This window comes from Sinocyclocheilus rhinocerous, unplaced genomic scaffold (genome assembly GCF_001515625.1).
Source record: "Sinocyclocheilus rhinocerous isolate Xijiao unplaced genomic scaffold, SAMN03320098_v1.1 scaffold697, whole genome shotgun sequence".
Lineage (NCBI taxonomy): Eukaryota > Metazoa > Chordata > Actinopteri > Cypriniformes > Cyprinidae > Sinocyclocheilus > Sinocyclocheilus rhinocerous.
This window is the reverse complement of record NW_015664033.1, coordinates 1,692,533-1,711,060: the sequence shown is the minus strand read 5'-3', so window position 1 is coordinate 1,711,060 and position 18,528 is coordinate 1,692,533. Positions and strand designations below refer to the sequence as shown.

At 40.2% G+C, this 18,528-nt stretch overlaps 1 protein-coding gene across 6 annotated transcripts in view; it reads right to left on the bottom strand.

The window, feature by feature from the left end:
• Positions 1–11,102: 11,102 nt before the first annotated feature.
• Positions 11,103–18,528, bottom strand: part of LOC107729551 (mediator of RNA polymerase II transcription subunit 25) — an 18,360-nt gene continuing 10,934 nt past the window's right edge. For 2 of the 6 annotated variants that reach the window (XM_016540108.1, XM_016540109.1), the window contains exons 16-20: positions 15,800–15,907; positions 15,559–15,630; positions 13,197–13,355; positions 11,769–11,877; positions 11,105–11,591 (exon numbers count right to left, since the gene is read on the bottom strand). In XM_016540108.1, coding sequence (XP_016395594.1) covers positions 11,485–11,591; positions 11,769–11,877; positions 13,197–13,355; positions 15,559–15,630; positions 15,800–15,907 — 555 coding nt within the window. In that variant the 3' untranslated portion in view covers positions 11,105–11,484. Of the gene's footprint in view, positions 11,592–11,768; positions 11,878–13,196; positions 13,356–15,558; positions 15,631–15,799; positions 15,908–18,528 lie in introns of all 6 variants that reach the window. The other 4 variants (XM_016540111.1, XM_016540110.1, XM_016540112.1 and 1 more) reach the window with 4 other exon arrangements.

Sequence of the window (18,528 nt, the reverse complement as noted above, 5' to 3'; positions counted from 1 at the left end):
TCTCTGTTCAACATCCCCCCCCCCCCCTCTCTCTCTCTTAAATTGATTCACCCTTTCGCAGCACTGTCTGCCTGTGAGTAGTGGCGGGTCAGATGGAAAAATACACGCAGAAAGAGATAACGCCAACTTTACCAGAGTAGGCTACATTTTCTATAAAAACGTGTAGCATATTAATGAGCCTGTAGAACATGTAGTGTGGTTAAAAGCTCATGAGATAAATTAATTAGTATTAGCCTGAATCAAATGGCACAACAGAGATAGTAAAATAACGATTAAATCGCAAAAACCGACCACTCTTAAATTTAAAGTATTAATGAGCCTGTAGAACATGTAGTGTGGTTAAAAGCTCATGAGATAAATTAATTAGTATTAGCCTGAATCAAATGGCACAACAGAGATTAAATCGCAAAAACCGACCACTCTTAAATTTAAACGGGCCATGAAATGAGAAATCAAAATTCCCTTTATCTTTTGACATATAAGAGGTTATTTTACTATAAAAACAGAACTTTCTCGTTAGTGTGAAACAGCTTATATTAAAGCCAATCTGCCAAAATGACAGCTTTTGGAATGTTGTACTCTATGATGTAATAGTGTGGCTAAACTCCGCCTCCACAGATGATGATCAACGCCTGCTTCTACATCGCTGCCCGTTTAAGCCCGCCCACTGTAGTGTTTATGAGAGAGGCGAACATGCAGACAACTGAAGACAACAAGGCACTGACAGAAAACAGCCCATTAATACTTCTAAATGATAATGTTTTCGATGTAAAAAATCTTGATAACATAAGATCTCAGAGAACAGTACAAAATAAAAAACAAAGGCAGTTCATGACCCCTTTACTCTCAAGTGTACTCTCATTTATCAATCAAACCTAAATACAGAACCGTGAACCAAAGGCTTTAGAAACTGCATATTATCCTTAAATGTGCTGTAAAAGCAAGGTAAAGTCGTTCAAGATCTTCAGACTAACCCAAACACGCCCTTTATTAATATAGCAATAATATTTACCTGTCAATCAAAAGCAAAACAAGCTGGACACCTGTCAAGTGTTTGAAGGTCTCGATTCTATTTAGCCATGTAAAACTTGAACTCTGGTTTTGCTTCTGTCTGGTCTTCCTGTATACTGTATTCATTTGTGAACGTTTTACTGTAAAAGCTGTTGTTGACAGTTGTATAATCACGAACATTTTGTGCATTCAATTTACAAAAAAATGCTCCATGTTGACGTGCCAAGCTCTCAGCTCCCGGATTCCCATATATGGGCTTAATGCTGTGAACGTGCAAAATTAGGCTTGCACGACTTCATGCGGCACTGCAAAGATCGGCTGCCGCCTGACAAAAGCAATGCATTCTGGTTAGAAAATTTGTCCGACTTTAATTAGCACTGCAGCCGCCGTACGATCACAAATGCCATCAAAGTACCGCTATAGCAAAATGAGACCAGCCAGGCACTGCAGTTGTTCATTTTTTTAATTTTTTTTATTGCAAGTATAAACACTTAACATTCAACAATTAATGTAAAATTGGATGACATTATGAATACAGGAATTATATAGGAAGACAAAGAAGAAAACATAAATAAATAAATAAATAAATAAATAAGAATACATAGATAAAACAAAATATACAGAGGTAGTAAATCAAAAATTATGTACCATTCAGCAGATCATTATACAGTTTCACAAATTTGACACTTTTTTTGGTATTCATATTTTTTTGTGTTGTAATTAAGTAGTTAAAGTCACAAAGAAAATTATGTAATTTTGGAGATGTTGAAGAAAATTTACATTTATGAATATAATATTTTCCCAATTCCTATATATTCTATGTTATGTATGCAGTTGTTCAAAATCGGCTGCGAAAGCCTTGATGACGACACTTTATTCTCATTGGTCAGATTCTGTGATGACAAGGATGACAAGGTGTTGCATGTTTTTTCTTAGACAATTTCCTGCATTTAACCAATCTTGATATTAATTAATTGATTTATAATGACTGATGAAATTAATGATTGATATCTGATATTCAAACAGAATATTAACAAAAATTAAGATTAGGCTATCCAGTAAATATACATTTTTATTGTATAAGAGTAAAGGTTTGGACGAAAACGTTCTGGTTAACCTATTGCTTATATTTGGATAATGAATGACATTGGTTCAGCACACTCTGGAAAGCACGAAGGAAGTGTCCGACCTGACAGACGTCTCTCTCTTTTTTTTTTTTACTATATATTTATTACTTTTTTCAGTTTGCACAAAATTGGGTCATAATTAATCTGAGCAATCTTATTCACCTCATGAACAATTTGTATACCCAGATATGTAAAATTATCTGTTGAATCGAAGATAGAAGCATAATCTTGGTTATTTTTTCTCTCTGATTCATTAAGTAACATTATAGATGATTTGTAGTGATTAACTTTATATCCAGATATTTTTCCAAAAGTTTCAATGAGATCCAGGAGTGCGGGGACAGAGCTACTCAGATTTTTCAGGAACAAAATAATGTCGTCTGCAAATAAAGCTAATTTATGTTCCAGATGACTCTCCTGGATTCCATAGATATCATTATGCGCCCGTACCGCTATGGCGAATGGTTCTATTGCAAGGATAAATAATAAAGGTGAAAGAGGACTCCCTTGTGGGCAACTCCTAGAGATACTAAAAGATTTAGAGACCACATTATTGGTCAAAACTTCTGCAGTGAGCCCAGTACAAAGCAATCTAACCCATTTACAAAATGTATCGCCAAAGCCAAAGCGTGTGAGCACCTCAAATAGATAGTGCCATTCGACGCGGTCAAAGGCCTTCTCTGCATCAAGAGAGAGTAAAGCCGTGTCTTTCGCCCCTCTCTGGCTATGTAAGACGGACGTCTCTTTACTCCTCCCCCGCCTGCAACCAGCAGATCTCGCCAATCGGCAGGGTTGTCAGGTTTTCACATCAAAACCTGCCCAATTGCTACTCAAAACTAGCCCAATGGCGTTTTGAGGGAGGTCCCCTGGTAAAAATTGCGTTCCTTGGCAACCAGTGGCAGGCTAGTGTAGTTCATCTCGAACAAGCCTAATGATTGCGAGACAAGGCCAAAAGCTCATCAAAAATACTTTTGATTGGTTAAACAAGCAGAGATGACCAATGAAATCTATAGAATCGCCTGAGAGGATCTCAGAAACTCGCACTATGATTTGAACTTGGAGCGGGTTTATATCGTAAAGTTGCTTTGCAATGATTTGTATCGTGAAAAGCGCTGTACAAAAAACTTGAATTGAATATCACTGGTGCGCAGAGGGAATAGGAAACTAAAAAATGGTCTGGAACTAAAAAAATATGGAGTGATGACAGAACGCCTTGAGCTGGATGAAAAAGATTACTGTTCAGTGTGGCCAAGTCCACGGTTTTCCCGCAATTTGCAAAGGGTCAATTGGGTTTTGTTTAGCAGACCTGGCAACCCCGTTACTGTTGCTCTACTCCACTCACAACAGTGTTCCAGTATGTGCGTTGCTTGAGATTGATGCATTGACCTCTTCTAAAACTATTTTCATCGGTCTCGCCAAATTTAGTTTGACATGTATGTTACTCAATATTAACTTAATATTATTTGAACTATTTGTTATACAAACACTTTTAAACTTGCAATCGTGTTGTTGTTCTGAGTACCTGCTGCCGGATCACTCACTCCTGTGAATAAGCCAAAGTCACAATATCGTCCTTTCATAAAGTTTTGGGCAAGAAAGACTCCCGTGTATGTAAATCTCTCATCTACAGGGACAATTACTTATTTAATGAGCAATGGCGCAGGTGAATGTCAGTTAGACCATATTTCATGCGCATCACATCAGAAAGCGCAGGACATGTCAATCAATCGATGCACTCTACGGCGGAGACAGACATCTGTCCTTTTATCGACACGAGACAGGCCTGGTAATGCATAAGAATTCCCTGCTCAGCTTCGCACTTTGTGTATTTGTGTAGGAGTGATATTTGTGCGCGTATGCGTGAGCAAGGTACAGAACGCATGTGCGGACGCGCTCCGCTTTGGATGTTGCGTTGGCATAGCAACGCCGGGAGCGAGCACCCAGCATCTGGCTTTAAATGCTTCCAGCGCGCACCTTTTCTTACCAATTAGAGCGAGGTTGCGCAGAAGATCGCAATAAATAATTGTGAGGGATATCGCTCGATACATGGGGGTGTGACAACTTGAGTTGGTGCTTGGAGGAATTGGGGGGTAAATGAGGTGTGAGAGGAGGAGGGAGAGGTCAGTGGAGGAGAGACAGAGAGAGAGAGAGAGAGAGGGATGAGGGATATCAGATGGCTGATTAGCACTGAATTGATAACATTCTAAATTCAGACACAAGGAATCAGTCAGTGCCTCACTCTCTCTCTCTCCACTTTTAACTCTTCACATCCGACTCTGCACATAGTGCGTTTGTTGCTCGCAATAAACGTCTGAGAGATGAGAGTGCAGCTGACTTTACCTCCTTTTACCCCTCTCTTTATTTTTTTTCCCTCTCAGGATGGATATGTAACACAGCTGCGGTGTCTTTCAGCCTAAAATGATATTAACATTGGGCTATACGGCTTCCTCAGAGGGGCTCGTACGGTCCAGTGGCCAATCCCGGCGGCACCCACGAACTCCCTTCACCTCACTTTGTCCTCCCCTCCTCCGTCGCTCTCTGCGGCGCACTCGCTCCACTGACATCACATCTATACCATTAGCTCCCTCGCTCTATTTGAATACCCCCGCCCCCCTTCCCTTCCCTTCCTGCCTTTTGCCCCCGGACTGCGCTCAATGCAGTAGTAGTGGAGACATTGTTCACAGCCCACAGCTCAACCCTGGAATTGTACACCAGTAGGTTCTCTTTCTCTCTGTCTCTCTCTCTCTCTCTCTCTCTCTTCCAGCTTCAGCATCCTGCTCCTTCTTCCTCTCCCTCCCTCTCTCTCTCTATTAAATTTCCAGTCACACAACAGTGCAGTGGATATCCCTCCCTCCCTCCGGTTCTCTCTCTCTCTCTCTCCTCTTTCCAATCTCCTCCTCTCTCCCACAGATACCCTCCTATGTTGAAATCTTCCTGGATCTCTGTATGTCTCCCTGTTGACTGCTCTCTCTCTGAGTCAAAGCCCTCAATCTCCATTGATTAAGACTGCAAGCTGTCCCCCTCCTCATTTACAATCGCCTCATCTCTTCCGCTTTCACCCCAATTAAAACAAAACCTTTCTCTAGTTTAGTTTCCCCCCAAACACACACACAAACTCACTCGCACTTCTCCAGCACGGCAGTCGTGTACGTTGTGCAGTGTGTGTGTGTGTGTGTGTGTGTGTGTGTGTGTGTATTTTGACCATGTGGACTGTGTTTTTCTTGGTAATTCTCCCTCTTTCGGTCTCTCTCGCGGGGCAGCTGAGATGTGACTGATTATGTGGACACCACAGGCCATTAAATGAACAGTGATGCGGGCCGGCTGGAGGATTAATGCAGTTCACATGATGAAGACAGAGCGGGCGCGCTGAACACTATAGGCCCTGTGTGTGTGATTACCGGCCTTCACAGGGAGCCGAGGGAAAGCGCGGCCCTTTGAGCGCTGCAATGCTTTACTAGCTTTAGTGAACACGGCGCGTTTCACGCCACGCTTCAGAGTTAATGCTTGCCGCCGTGTCCTCACCCGCAGAGTGAAATACTCTGGGACGACACGGTGCTCTCAGGATGAGTTTCTGCTCAGTTCTCTCCTGTATCGGTAGCCAATAGTTGAGTTAATAGTTGAGCTCGCTGCTCAACATTCCAATACTTGGCTAGTGTTTGCTGTAGAAGTAGCAGTGCACTTCAGAAACCCTCCACCTTCCCCAGCTCCACCTGTATAGATCTGCTACGGGGTGATCATGTATGCTATGGGGGTTATTCGCGTATGTTATATGTGCAGCAGCAATTTTTCTTACATGCTCAAAGCAGCATGTTGTGTACGTATTGGCAGTAGCAAGTCTCGGTACTTGCTCTGCTGCAGCAGCAGCAGCAGTGTAGCAGATCTATTCCACCAAGACCAAATACAACATGCCAATCCCTCGAGAGTTGTCATGAAAGAACTGATACTATTTTTCTTATGTAAATAAACTGCTTCACAGTTTATTATCTTTATTTATTTCTTATTTTTCAAAACAAAGAATATGATAAAGTGGATCCCTACAGACCCTCATGACTGAGTCAAAAGGTCTCTTAAAATATCAGATAATTTGACCTTTATGACAAGGCAAAGTCCAAGTTAGGGTCTGAATCCCCAAAAACGTGTTACTTTTTAAAAGAAAAAAAAATTATCTTGAAAAATATTTTAAAACATTCTGACATTATTTTGACACGCATTTAATGTGTAGGGAAAATGCAACAAGTTCATTAAACTGGACCTTGAAAATGAAAATATAAATGTTTTTCGAAACCATACAAACCTGATATGAAGGACTAAATTTATAAACTAGACTTAGAAAAGATTTTTCTTTTTCTTTATTGTGAACTCTATTTAAAGTGGTTCCTGCTGTAGTGTTGCTCTCCAGAAGTCACTCTTGTGTTCTGGCGTTTGAGTTTCTAATGTAAAATCTGTGCCTCTGTATTTTTTTTGCACACAAGTCCACCAGACATGTGGAAAGCGCTGCTTCCTCTCTGCTGCATTAAACCATGCCAGCAGATTTAGCCACATCAAAATTGGCATGTCAGAATATATCTAATGCAGTAAGTAATTCATGCCATGTTTGTGTCAAACCCTGTGTTGTCCTCTCAAGATGACATAAAGGTGGGGCTACTGTTCTTTGCATGCCTTTTTGAAAGGCAGCAATACAAAACAATAATATGCAACATGATGTGAGATGTAACCATGTGTGACACTCCATGGGCCATCTTGCGGTTACTTCCAATTGCATTAAAGTTTAACTACTGCATTAGCACAAAGCACACTTTCACTGTTAACTGCATAATGTTAGTGCAATGTTAGCACTTTGCTCGGTGCTGATTGCTGAGATGTTTGTATGTACAGATGCATATGTTCCCTGTGACAGCAAATATTTTCTGAATGAAAGCTTAGCATTGCAGGAGTGACTTGCATCTAAAGCTGGACTGCACTACAAACACTTCCTAAATCGCAGACTAACAAACACAAGCCCTAAACTATCAATTATTAATTTTTGTCTTTTGCTGTGATCTTAATACAACAAAGTGTTTTTTCTTTCCTTTTCAAAATCTTGATGTAAAATTTGTTTTCTTTTGGTGCAGCAATATCAAAAGTCATTTCTTTTTTTTAAGTTATATTTATGGGTGTTTTCTGCTTTTATTAGGACAGGACAGTAGAGAGGTGACAGGAAAGCATTGGGTGGAGAGAGAGGGGGGCAGGATCGGCAAAGGACCACGAGACGGGACTCAAACTCGGGCACCATGAGCGCAGTTGCGCTGTATGTGGGTGCACTAACCACGAGGCTTTTGGTGCAGATGTCAAAAGCCATTTGCACAATATACAAGTATATGCATTCAGAATGTACAAAATCACAAGAAAACAATGCACAGTCTCTTTGGTATTTAACAATATGCCAAGTTGTTATGAAATTCTAGATGGCGCAGGCTGATGGGTAGTGTAACACAGTTCGTAGATCGGGAAGAAGGAGGCGGGAACCGGCGAACATTTAAACCATTTAATAACAATAAACAAACACAAAAGTAAAGTGGCAGCCCCTCGCGGACGACTGCCACACACAAAACACAAAATAAAGTCCAGGCCTGGTCCTCTCTCGTCATGCACTGTCGTCACTCCTCCTTTTATCCTTCTGGAGCTCCTCCGTGGGACTCGAGACCGGTGAGTGGCACAGATGTTGCTCATTATCATTAACTCCACCGGCCTCGCTCCGCTCCCACGGCACTCGTCACAGGTAGTTAAATCAAACTGATTATATTCATAGCATTAAACTACTTGGCAGAAGCTGATTGGTTCATGTTGCATATGCAGCCAATGAGCTTGCTGCTTTAAATGTAAATGGATTGTCAGCATTCACTAGAGCAGCTTGCAGCGCGCTTTTAGAGTTCCTCTGAAACCCTCCACCTCCCCAGCTCCACCTGTATAGATCTGCTACAAGTTATTAGACGTGCTATTTGTGCAGCAGCAGTATGCGTCTTACATACAGTAAGTTTTTGCCCCCATTTTTCATGAGCTGAACTCAAAGATCTAAGACTTTTTCTATGTACACAAAAGGCCTATTTCTCTCAAATATTGTTCACAAATCTGTCTAAATCTGTGTTAGTGAGCACTTCTCCTTTGCCGAGATAATCCATCCACCTCACAGGTGTGGCATATCAAGATGCTGATTAGACAGCATGATTATTGCAAAGGTGTGCCTTAGGCTGGCCACAATAAAAGGCCACTAACACAGATTTAGACAGATTTGTGAACAATATTTGAGAGAAATAGGCCTTTTGTGTACATAGAAAAAGTCTTAGATCTTTTGAGTTCAGCTCATGAAAAATGGGGGCAAAAACAAAAGTGTTGCGTTTATAATTTTGTTCAGTGTATATTATAAAAAGCTTTTTGTTAATGTCATTTGTTCATGTTTTGTCTTGCCTGGGGCACAAGTGAGCCAGAACTGCTTCTGTTGCCCCTTCAAAACAAAAGGTACACGACAACCTTGAGTGGAACAGTGAGATTAAAAAGTAAGTGGACCGAACCAATCAAAACACGGTGAAGTCTGTTGACCAACGTGAATGCCATGAAAGCGCCACTGCAGTGAACCCGTTTCGATAAGCTCTTGTGTTGCCTTTCTACACACTCTCTCAATGGGCTGTGCCATTGGTTAATATATTTCCTATCAGACCTCTGTTGCACCTCCTGTTCTTAGCTGCACATCAGCCGCTGTACCGCGTCAGGTCAGGATTTGCAGAAGGCTTAGTCTTGCTGTGAAAGAAATGCATTACATCTTTCTTTGTCCTCTTTTTCCCTCCTCACATGGTCTGACCCGTTCAGAGAGAGGGCAATGTGGTGCTCCTGCGCGATTCGGCCAGAGCTTTTGCTCCAACTCGCCACGGGAGCTCAGCTGCTTTTGCCTTATGTGTCATACAAGAAACAGATCAGCTTCCCCCACAACGGTGCAATTACACCCAATAAACATCTTCACTGTCAGAATACAAACCCTTCAAATGCTCCCTCATAGGCACGAAACTCAAATAAAACTCTCAAATCAAACCCCGACCCTTGCGTTTTGGATGTGGAATAGATTAGGCCTTCAAAAATCACAAAAAAACACACCTGCATGCCAAGCCTCGGTCAATGCACATCCATTAAGGTCACAGACGCATCTCTGCCCCGGAGGTCCAACAACCGCACCACTTTTTCAAACATCTCTGGGAGTAAAACCACACTCGACTTCCGTTCTCCTGCAACTGTTTTATATTTAAAACAAAAGTCTGTCAAAGCGATCGCCCCCCTAAAACAAACTCTTCGTGGCTCCGTGACCCACTTATTCCCTTGGCCACAGCTCAACGTGGATCGAGCAGACGCTGCAAGATTAAATGCAGCCATACAGCCACTGGAACTGCAACAATACTCGCTCTTCCAGATGAGTGAGCAGAATGGCCCAACTCCTCACGTTAGGCTTAATATACTGAAGCAGAGGCACCAGTCATCACTGTCTGCGCCGCAGCGATTTACTCACTGCGATGCTACTTTATTTAGACAATAACGAGCCAGAAAATGTGCATCAACACACATCAAACTGTGATAAGTGCAAACAGTCTGCGCATCCCAAGGAGTGCTATCTAAACCGAGCTGGCTTTAAATAGGAACAAGCGCAGACTAGAAAGTGTGAAAGTGAAGAAAAAAACAACAACAAAGAAGGAATAAAAGCAAGGGCGCGTAGCCCACAGTTGTTCAGCTGTTGACGTGACCTGGATGGCAGCGAAAGGGATGAACAGCCGTCACTGCGAGACAGAAGAGACAGTGTATGCGGCGTGTGTGTGAGGAAGGGATGGAGAGAAAGCTTAGAATCAGATCCCAGTGTCAGCGTATCTTAGCAACCGTCTCCGTCTCCCAGGTGACAGGGACTAACATCACTTCCTGTCTGTGTGAGAATGTGTGTCTGTATACTAAAAGGTCTGCACGCGAAAAAGCATACAAAAACGTGCACGCCAGAAAAACGGTCAACTGCTCTCTGACCGGAGGCTGTTTAATTCTCCTGAATGTCAGCACTTGGTAACTCACATTGTGCGCCCATGTTCCCATTACTGGTGCGATGGATTCAGAACACGCATTCTTAATGTGACAGATATGTAGTAATGTCACATGGCGCTTCATAATTAATGCCTTAGGGTGCTCTGAAAGAAGAAGCATGATGGGATAGTCACGTTCGGTCATTAAAAGTGTTTGTTCAGCACACAAGATGGTTAATCAGAACAATTCAGTGTCAGATTATGCATATACGACCGCACAGATCCAAAGTATCTCTGAATATGTGTGGATTGTAGTCATACATTGTGTCTGTGTCCAGCCTGATTACGTGTTATGCCAAGGAAAGTGTGTCCAAGTGCTGCCATCTGGTAGAACTACTTGGCACAGAGGTCCACTGTATGGTTCCATGACATATTGGAGTGGTTAATTTTAACGCTGTGACACCATTTGGCAGAATCAAGCATTTTGCAACCTATCATTCAGTCTATTTAAGTCACTCATCCGCTGCTATCACAGCACTACCAGGTTGACACACAAACAAATACTTTGCCTTAAAGGGACAGTCCACCAGAAAATTCAAACTGTCATCATTTGCTCATCCTCATGCTGATCCAAAATTTGTATGACTTCAAAAGAAAAGAAGATATATTGAAGAATGTTGGTGATTAAACATATTTGGTTCCCACTGACTTTCATTGTAAGGACAAAAAATACAACGGAAGTTAATGCGAACTGAAACTGTTTGGTTATCAACACTTATCAAAGTATCGTTTTTTTGTGTGCTCAACAGAAGAAACCAAATGCATACAGGTTTGGAATGACTTGAGTGTGAGAAAATGATGGCAATTTTTATTTATGTGGGTGGATTATCACTTCAAGGAAAACCTCAAACACAAAAATTGCTTGAGAAAATTAACTTTATTCGTTTTCATAAAACAACATACTAGATTTCAAAAGACAAATTAAGAAAAAGTAAAAGCAATAGAAAGTAAAACTTTCATAAAAATATAATAATTCGTTTGATTAATCTTGAGGCGAGAGGTGTAGAGTGATGAAACGCCTTGCTCTTCGGTCCGTCTGTATGTACAATCAAGTTACCGCTCTCATGATACGGTGATAGGTTTGTGTGTAAATGCATCAACGAATATGCGAGTATGAAAATAAACTCCTGATCTCACTCTAAACACCTCTAACCTTCCCCTATGCACCTGCTTCTAACAAAAAGTAAAAAGAACAAAGCTTAGATGACTCCTGTATTCTGTAATGAAACCTCTGAAGCAAAGAATGATGGGTAAAGCAGTCCTTAGATAAGGTCCATAAGAATTTCATCCTCCATAATGCTTGACACCGGAGGCATCCCAGGATTCTGTGCGACTGGACCCCGTGGACCTGTAGGGATCATCAGCGGACCTGTGGGAATATAAAACTTATCGCGTAAATGTATCTAAGCGGTTTAAAAAAAAGATTAAACATAAATAGCAGTACAAGCCACAGCAAATAAATGAAATCTCTTACACAATTAACGAGGTCACAGATGTGATAAAAATAAATTGTGCTAATGATCCTGTACTGGAAATTAAGTGCTACCTTGGTGAGGCTGCCTCCACTGAGGCTGCATCTGAGCGCCCCCTCCTGGTGCAGGATGGACCATCTGCTGGATGGGATGCATTCCCTGCATGCCCTGCATCCCACCCTGCTGCAGAGAATGATTATGGAATATAAAAGCAAGCCGAACTGTGAACGGCACTTTTCATTCCATTGACTTCCATTTTTACAGTATGAATGCAAATGCAGGAGACAGGAAATGCAAGCTCATGCGAATTTAGCTGCGTTTCAAAGTTCAGGTTTGGTGAACTCTTGACCTGTGAATTCATATCACCTGAAGACGTGGAACCCATAGATTATTGATGCATCACAATGTGACCTCTTATCTGAATTAAAAGAATGCAAACTTTAAACATGCAGGATTGCAGTAAAGTGGAGTAGACTGCATATTTTTATGTATCATATGTTTAATTATTTGTTGAATTATGTTAAGATGCTGCAGTGTGTGGCGTCATATTACAATCTTTGCCACATCTATAGAAATTTCACATGCTCAAGTTTTAGTGTGACCGCAGCTTAAAGGGATAGTTCACCCAAAAAATGAAAATTCTGTCATTAATTACTCACCCTCATGTTGTTCCAAACCTGTAAGACCTCCGTTCATCTTTGGAACACTCTTCTCTTTTGTCTCAGTCTTCGACGCACGTTCATGAGAGTACCACGACACTTGTGTGTGTGTGTGTGGTGCTGCTGACGCAGGACTCAGATGCGCCGCGGCTTGTTTGCAAGCAGAGGAATGCACACGGATGCGACGTGGTACTGTCGTGAACTAGGGTTGGGCGAAGTCTACCAAATTGGCATCGATGTCTATAGTGAAACATCGCGATGGATGATGACATCGGGGGGTGGGGGGAGCAGGGTTAGGGGAGTGCCAGAAGCGCGAATCCGTACTCGGAAAGGCATGGAAAACAAATAACGTGTTCTATGATTGCGGGAGAGGGGGTGGAGGAAGGAATCACGATGCTGGCTCAACATTGTGATGTCTGTCAGCCATTGGCAATGGACGATGGCATCCGAACCCTATTGTGAATGTGCATCGAAGACTGACACGGAAGAGAAGAATTGTTGAATAAAGTTGTTATTTTTGCCTTCTTTGCGCACAAAAAGTATTCTCGTGGCTTCATAAAATTAAGGTAAAACCACTGATGTCACATAGACTATTTCTGGGCCTTGAATGTGGTAGTTGTGTTGCTGTCTATGCAGGGTCAGAAAGCTCTCAGATTTCATCAAAATTCAAACTATCAACTATTCAATATCTTAATTTGTGTTCCAAAGATGAACAGAGGTCTTACGGGTTTGGAACAACATGAGGGTGAGTAATTAATGACACAATTTTCATTTTGGGGTGAACTATTCCTTTAAGGAAGTCCTATAGAAGGGCTTCATGTGCTATTCGCTGCACACACTTACAGGTTGTTGGCTGAGGAGGAGACTGCGGAGTTGGGGGTTTGCGCCTGGGTTTGGGAGGCGCAGCATGCCACCAGGAGGCTGGGCTTGAGCTTGGGCCACCTGATTGGGCGGAGCACCTGTGACCGGCGGCTGCTGATTACCTGTTATGGCTGCTCTCAGCTAATGAAAATCAAAACCACAGTGATGAAGATAGAAAGTAAGTGGAGATGAAAAGGCTGCTGTAAAACACTATTACATAAGTGCTAATTCTGTGTGCGAGTCTCACAGGAGAGAACCGCGAATACAGAGCCACTGTAACTGTGTTAAAGGTATTAAAAGTGACATATTCCACACTTTGTAGTATTCTTCCAAGAAGTCCACTTATAATACATGTCAAGGCTTCTCACATCAAATACAGTCGTAACTTAGTTTTACATAACCATTTTCCACTCTCTTTTTAGTCTCAGCCCATGGACCAATAGTCACACAGATATTCAGAGTTTAGTTTGACACAGTTAGGAAAAAGTAAACTAGATATTCACAAGCAGAATTGTTTATTCTATGGATGGGAACCATAGAAAAAAAATGTATGATTCCAGGCTTAAAGATGTCTTTTTAGAGGCAGATTAAATGCAGTAACTATGTATTAAATAATACAAAACAATGTAGTAACATATTTCATGCATTCATTTATTATTTTTTATTTAAAAAAAAAACTTACAAATTAATTAATTTTAAATAAACATCATAAGAACAAACTGTTTTTGAAAATCTCTACAGCCTCAGGTAAAACATCATGAAACATACACTTGTAACACTGCATGTTTTTCATTTTATTTAAAAGATCCAACTCAAAAGACTCACTGATTATAATGTTTATATGTATAATGTTTTTCAGTGCAACCAGAGTAATCCATCCTATTTCCATATGAATGACTGTGCAACACAGCACTACAATAGCAATACGTAAGAGTCGATTCTTTTTAGTGAATCAAATCATAGAGCATGACCAGTGTAGTCCAATTCCCAAATGAAGGACTCTTTGAGTTGGCTCTTTTGAGTCAATCATAACTATACAGTGCGGGTCATTCATCTGGGAAATCCGACTACACTGGTCACACTTATTTAGATTCACTAAAAAGAATTGACTCATAGTACTGATTTGTACAGGAATAGGATGGATTACACTTGTCACGTTTTAAAAAGAACCGACTTATAAGATTGACTCATTCAGGAATGGGATGGACTACACTGGTCGTGCTGTGTTTATGTTGGTTGCCATCTAGCAAGGGGTTACTTAGAACAAGCTGCAAAGTAGACCTGACTTTATTGTAATGTGACACCACCCTCTTTTTGACCCTAAACCAGGCAGCATCTTTAAGACATCTATATGTAAATTACATCTGTTATGTTGGCTGTTATATTATGGCTAACCTCTTTGCATTTGAAATAAGAAATTCACTGCAAAGGTGCTGAATACTGAAAAGGTGTTGATTTGTCGATGAAATATAGGTGGTCATATCAGTTAATGTGCTCATCGACACTATTATACATTCTGAATTATCCGTTTTTGCAGCTTAGTTTTCATATATGGACTAGACTTAAACTACCATTCAAACGTTTGGAGTTAGTAAAAAAATAAATAAAAAATACTTGGTTACATTTTATTTTAAGGTGTCCTTGTTACAGTGTAATTCTACATTTAAGTACCGAGTAATATTAATTAACTACATGTACTTGCTATATGGTTAGGTTTAGGGTTAGGGTTACTTGCATGTAATTATGCATAATTTATTGTTATTATAATAATAAGTACATGTAATGTGTAACAAGGACACCTTTAAATAAAGTGTTACCTAATACTTTTATTCAGCAAGGATGCATTAAATTGATCAAGATTGACAGTAAAGACTTTTATGTTTTTAAGATTTCCATTTTAAACAAATGCGGTTCTGAAAATTATTACTGATTCCACAAAAAAAACATGAAGCAGCACAACAGTTTTCAACACTGATAATAATAAGAAATGTTTCTTGAGCAGTAAATCAGCATATTAGAATGATTTCTGAAGGATCATGTGACACTGAAGACTGGAACTGAAAATTCAGCTTGGAATGAATTACATTGTAAAATATTAACATTTGAAACTGTAATAATATTTCACAATATTACTGTTTTTACGGCATCTAATAAAGGTAGCCTTGGTGAGCATAAGAGACTTCTTTCAGCAATGTCCCCTTTAACACACAACGCCGTTCACAAGATGGAGAAATGGCAGAAAATCAAGCTGTGAATCCCTGTGCTTGCAGAAAACATGGTCCTACGTGTGTGTGTGTGTGTGTGTGTGCATGCATGCATGCATAATTATGTTTCTGATTCTCACCATGTTGTTCTGTCTCTGCTGGTCCTCCATCAGTATGACCTGACTGACGGAGGGCAAGCCCACCACCACAGACTGAGGCAGAAAGAGAGGGACAGAGAGGAGGAGACCAGGAGGGTTTAGAACAGCATGCATATACCATCTCAAGCCGAGGAGAAATACAAACAGGGTGAGTGCACAGGGCCAGAGACAGAGAGAGTGCAGGGCAGGGGAGAGAGGAGAGGGGGAAGCACTGCTGCTTTACCTGCTGTTGCACGTTGCCATGCGTAACGGGGATGGGGCCCGGCGGTCTGTTGAGGAAGTTCTGATTGGGTGGGACCTGTCCAGGTTGCATCTGAACAGCATTGTTCATCTGAGAAAACAGACAAGCGATGGATTAATGACAGAATTAAAGAACAAAGCACAAAATAGCACAATTAAAACACAAGCACACTTTAAGCAAATTTTTTGGTTGTTTCATTTAAGTGTCCCAAAATGCTGTTCTTTTCATGAAGGAATATTTGTGTGCAAGTATGTTTTCAATATTGTACAGGTTTTTATGCTAGAGTTCGCATGGCATGCACATTTTCAAGCGTGTGACCGTATAATTGATCTTGTATGTATGTGCACTCATGTTTGAAAACAATTTTTTATTTTTTTTTATTTTTGTGCAGTGATTTTTGATTTTTAGGTTCAATACAAGATAAGCTCAATCAACATCACTTGTGGCAAAATGTTGAAAACAATTACTTCAACTCACCTCTTAAAAAAAAGAGCCAGGGTTGTGGCAAGCCACTAACAATGTAAGTAAAAGGGGTTAGGTTTGTCATATTTACAGCCATTATAGGGTTTTAGGTGTGCCTTTGTCATTGAAATTAAGTTGAAAAATAGAACCATACACAGAAAAGGCTAGTGATTTTTTTCACATGAAGATCATGTTAACACACTATTGAAACAGTACTTATTTATTTATTATTATTATTTTTAAAGTGACTATTTTGGTAATCAACATTTTGTCCAGTGATGCAAAAAAATGTGAAACAACTGCAGATCTGAGCCTGAGGATATGCTTCTTTGAGAATTTATTGTTCCAACTACAAACAATTTATATATGATTTAATGATTTAAAAGTGCACTGGCTCTGAAAACAAAACTAACAAGAGACGAGTCTTTAATTAACTAAATATGTAAGGAATTACATTTCTGACAATTATATACAATTTTATTATAAGGTGTTTAAGTAAACACCAATGTATACAAAATGAAATAATAATATTTAATTTAATAACAGTACATAAATATTTAACAAAATAACATATAGCACTGAGCTGAAGAAAGCATGGGCTGAAACGTCTGCTCTTTGGTCTGTTTCTAAGACACTTTGCACTTTTGTCACTTTTGCATATGGAAAATAAAAAATATACTTTTGATAGACCTTTTTTGCTCTGATTGGATTTTTCCAGTGTGCGGACAATTTCAGCTACCTGTTGGACTAAAACGTCCTCCTTTTTTTTCTACGCACCTGAGAATTCATTGTTTTTTCTTTTTGAGCGCACACAATTCCTGTTTGATGGATAAAATAACATATAAAAAGACACTCATAAATATGACTTGATGACATTTTTATAAGAAACATTCTGACTTCACTGGCCTGTAAATCAATCATATTAGGGAGTTTCCTTGTTTTGCCTCATGTAACCAACTTACATCCAGCTTAATACTGCTATAGTATTATGCTTTTCTATCTTCAAAAAAAACCTACACACATAGTAGCTGCTATTGTAGTTAAACAAACACATGCAGATCTCAAGAACACTCCTCAATTTCACATCTCCACAGATTTTTAAATAGTTGTATCTCAGCCAAATATTGTCCTAACAAACCATAAATCAATGGAAAGTTTATTTATTCATGTTTTTGATGATGTATAAATCTCAATTTCAAAAAATTGACCCTTATGACTGGTTTTTGTGGTCCAGGGTCACATATTGTCAAAGTAAAACAGGTTCTTCGTCTCCGGTTTCCTCTAGAATGGCTGGTATGATCCTCAATATTTGGCATGTTGATGCCAACCAGGACATGTGTCAGGGACACATGGATACAATTTGGCAATGTTTACTTTAACCTTGTATTATATGTTGCAGGTCCTAAAATAGTTACCAATCAGCAGGCATTTGTTTTAAATTGCCAAAGCAATGGGTGTTTTAACTCACAATCAGCACTTAGCAAGTGTTAATTTTAGGTGCCATATGTATTATGTGTGCAACATCAAAGCAAAACCGGAGACAGCTGCTCACAAGGTGCAAGAAACATAACAGGATCAATTTCACTGTTAAATAAACTGTTAAAAAAACATTTGTTCTTTTACGCAAACATTTTACAGGAACAAAAAGATTGTGCTACTTTAGATGTAGATTTCACGTGAGCATTTATATTTACAATTTTACAGTTTTGTGCTGCTCTGTCCATTTCATATCAATAACTGTTTGTTTATAGTGAAAACAAATACACCATTTCACCGTGTGACTCACCGAGCGTTGCTGCTGCACTTGTTTGTGGTTAGTGATGACCTGCCGAATGCCATTGACGAATCCGCTCTGGTCATTAGGGATGAGTCCCATGAAGATCCTCTTCCTAGACGAGTACAGCAGCATCAGCACACGCACCTCACACGGAGCACTGTGGGGGAAGTGCACACAACCAGCCTACACACACACACACACACACTATATACATCAAACTATGTGCCAATCCACACATCTAGACAGCACACACAACTAGAGTGACTGGAGAGCTGCCTGGGCCTGCACGATTATATTTGAAGACAGGATTAAAATGAACTAAGCAGCCGTTTCCCAGACACAGACTGAACCTAAAACTGAATTTAATCAGTGTTAATGGTGATTCACTACTGACAGATCTCTTAGTCTGCATCAAGGGATCTAGCTCTAGGGTAAAGGTTCATTTCAGAGCTTTTCATTTTCAGAGGAAATG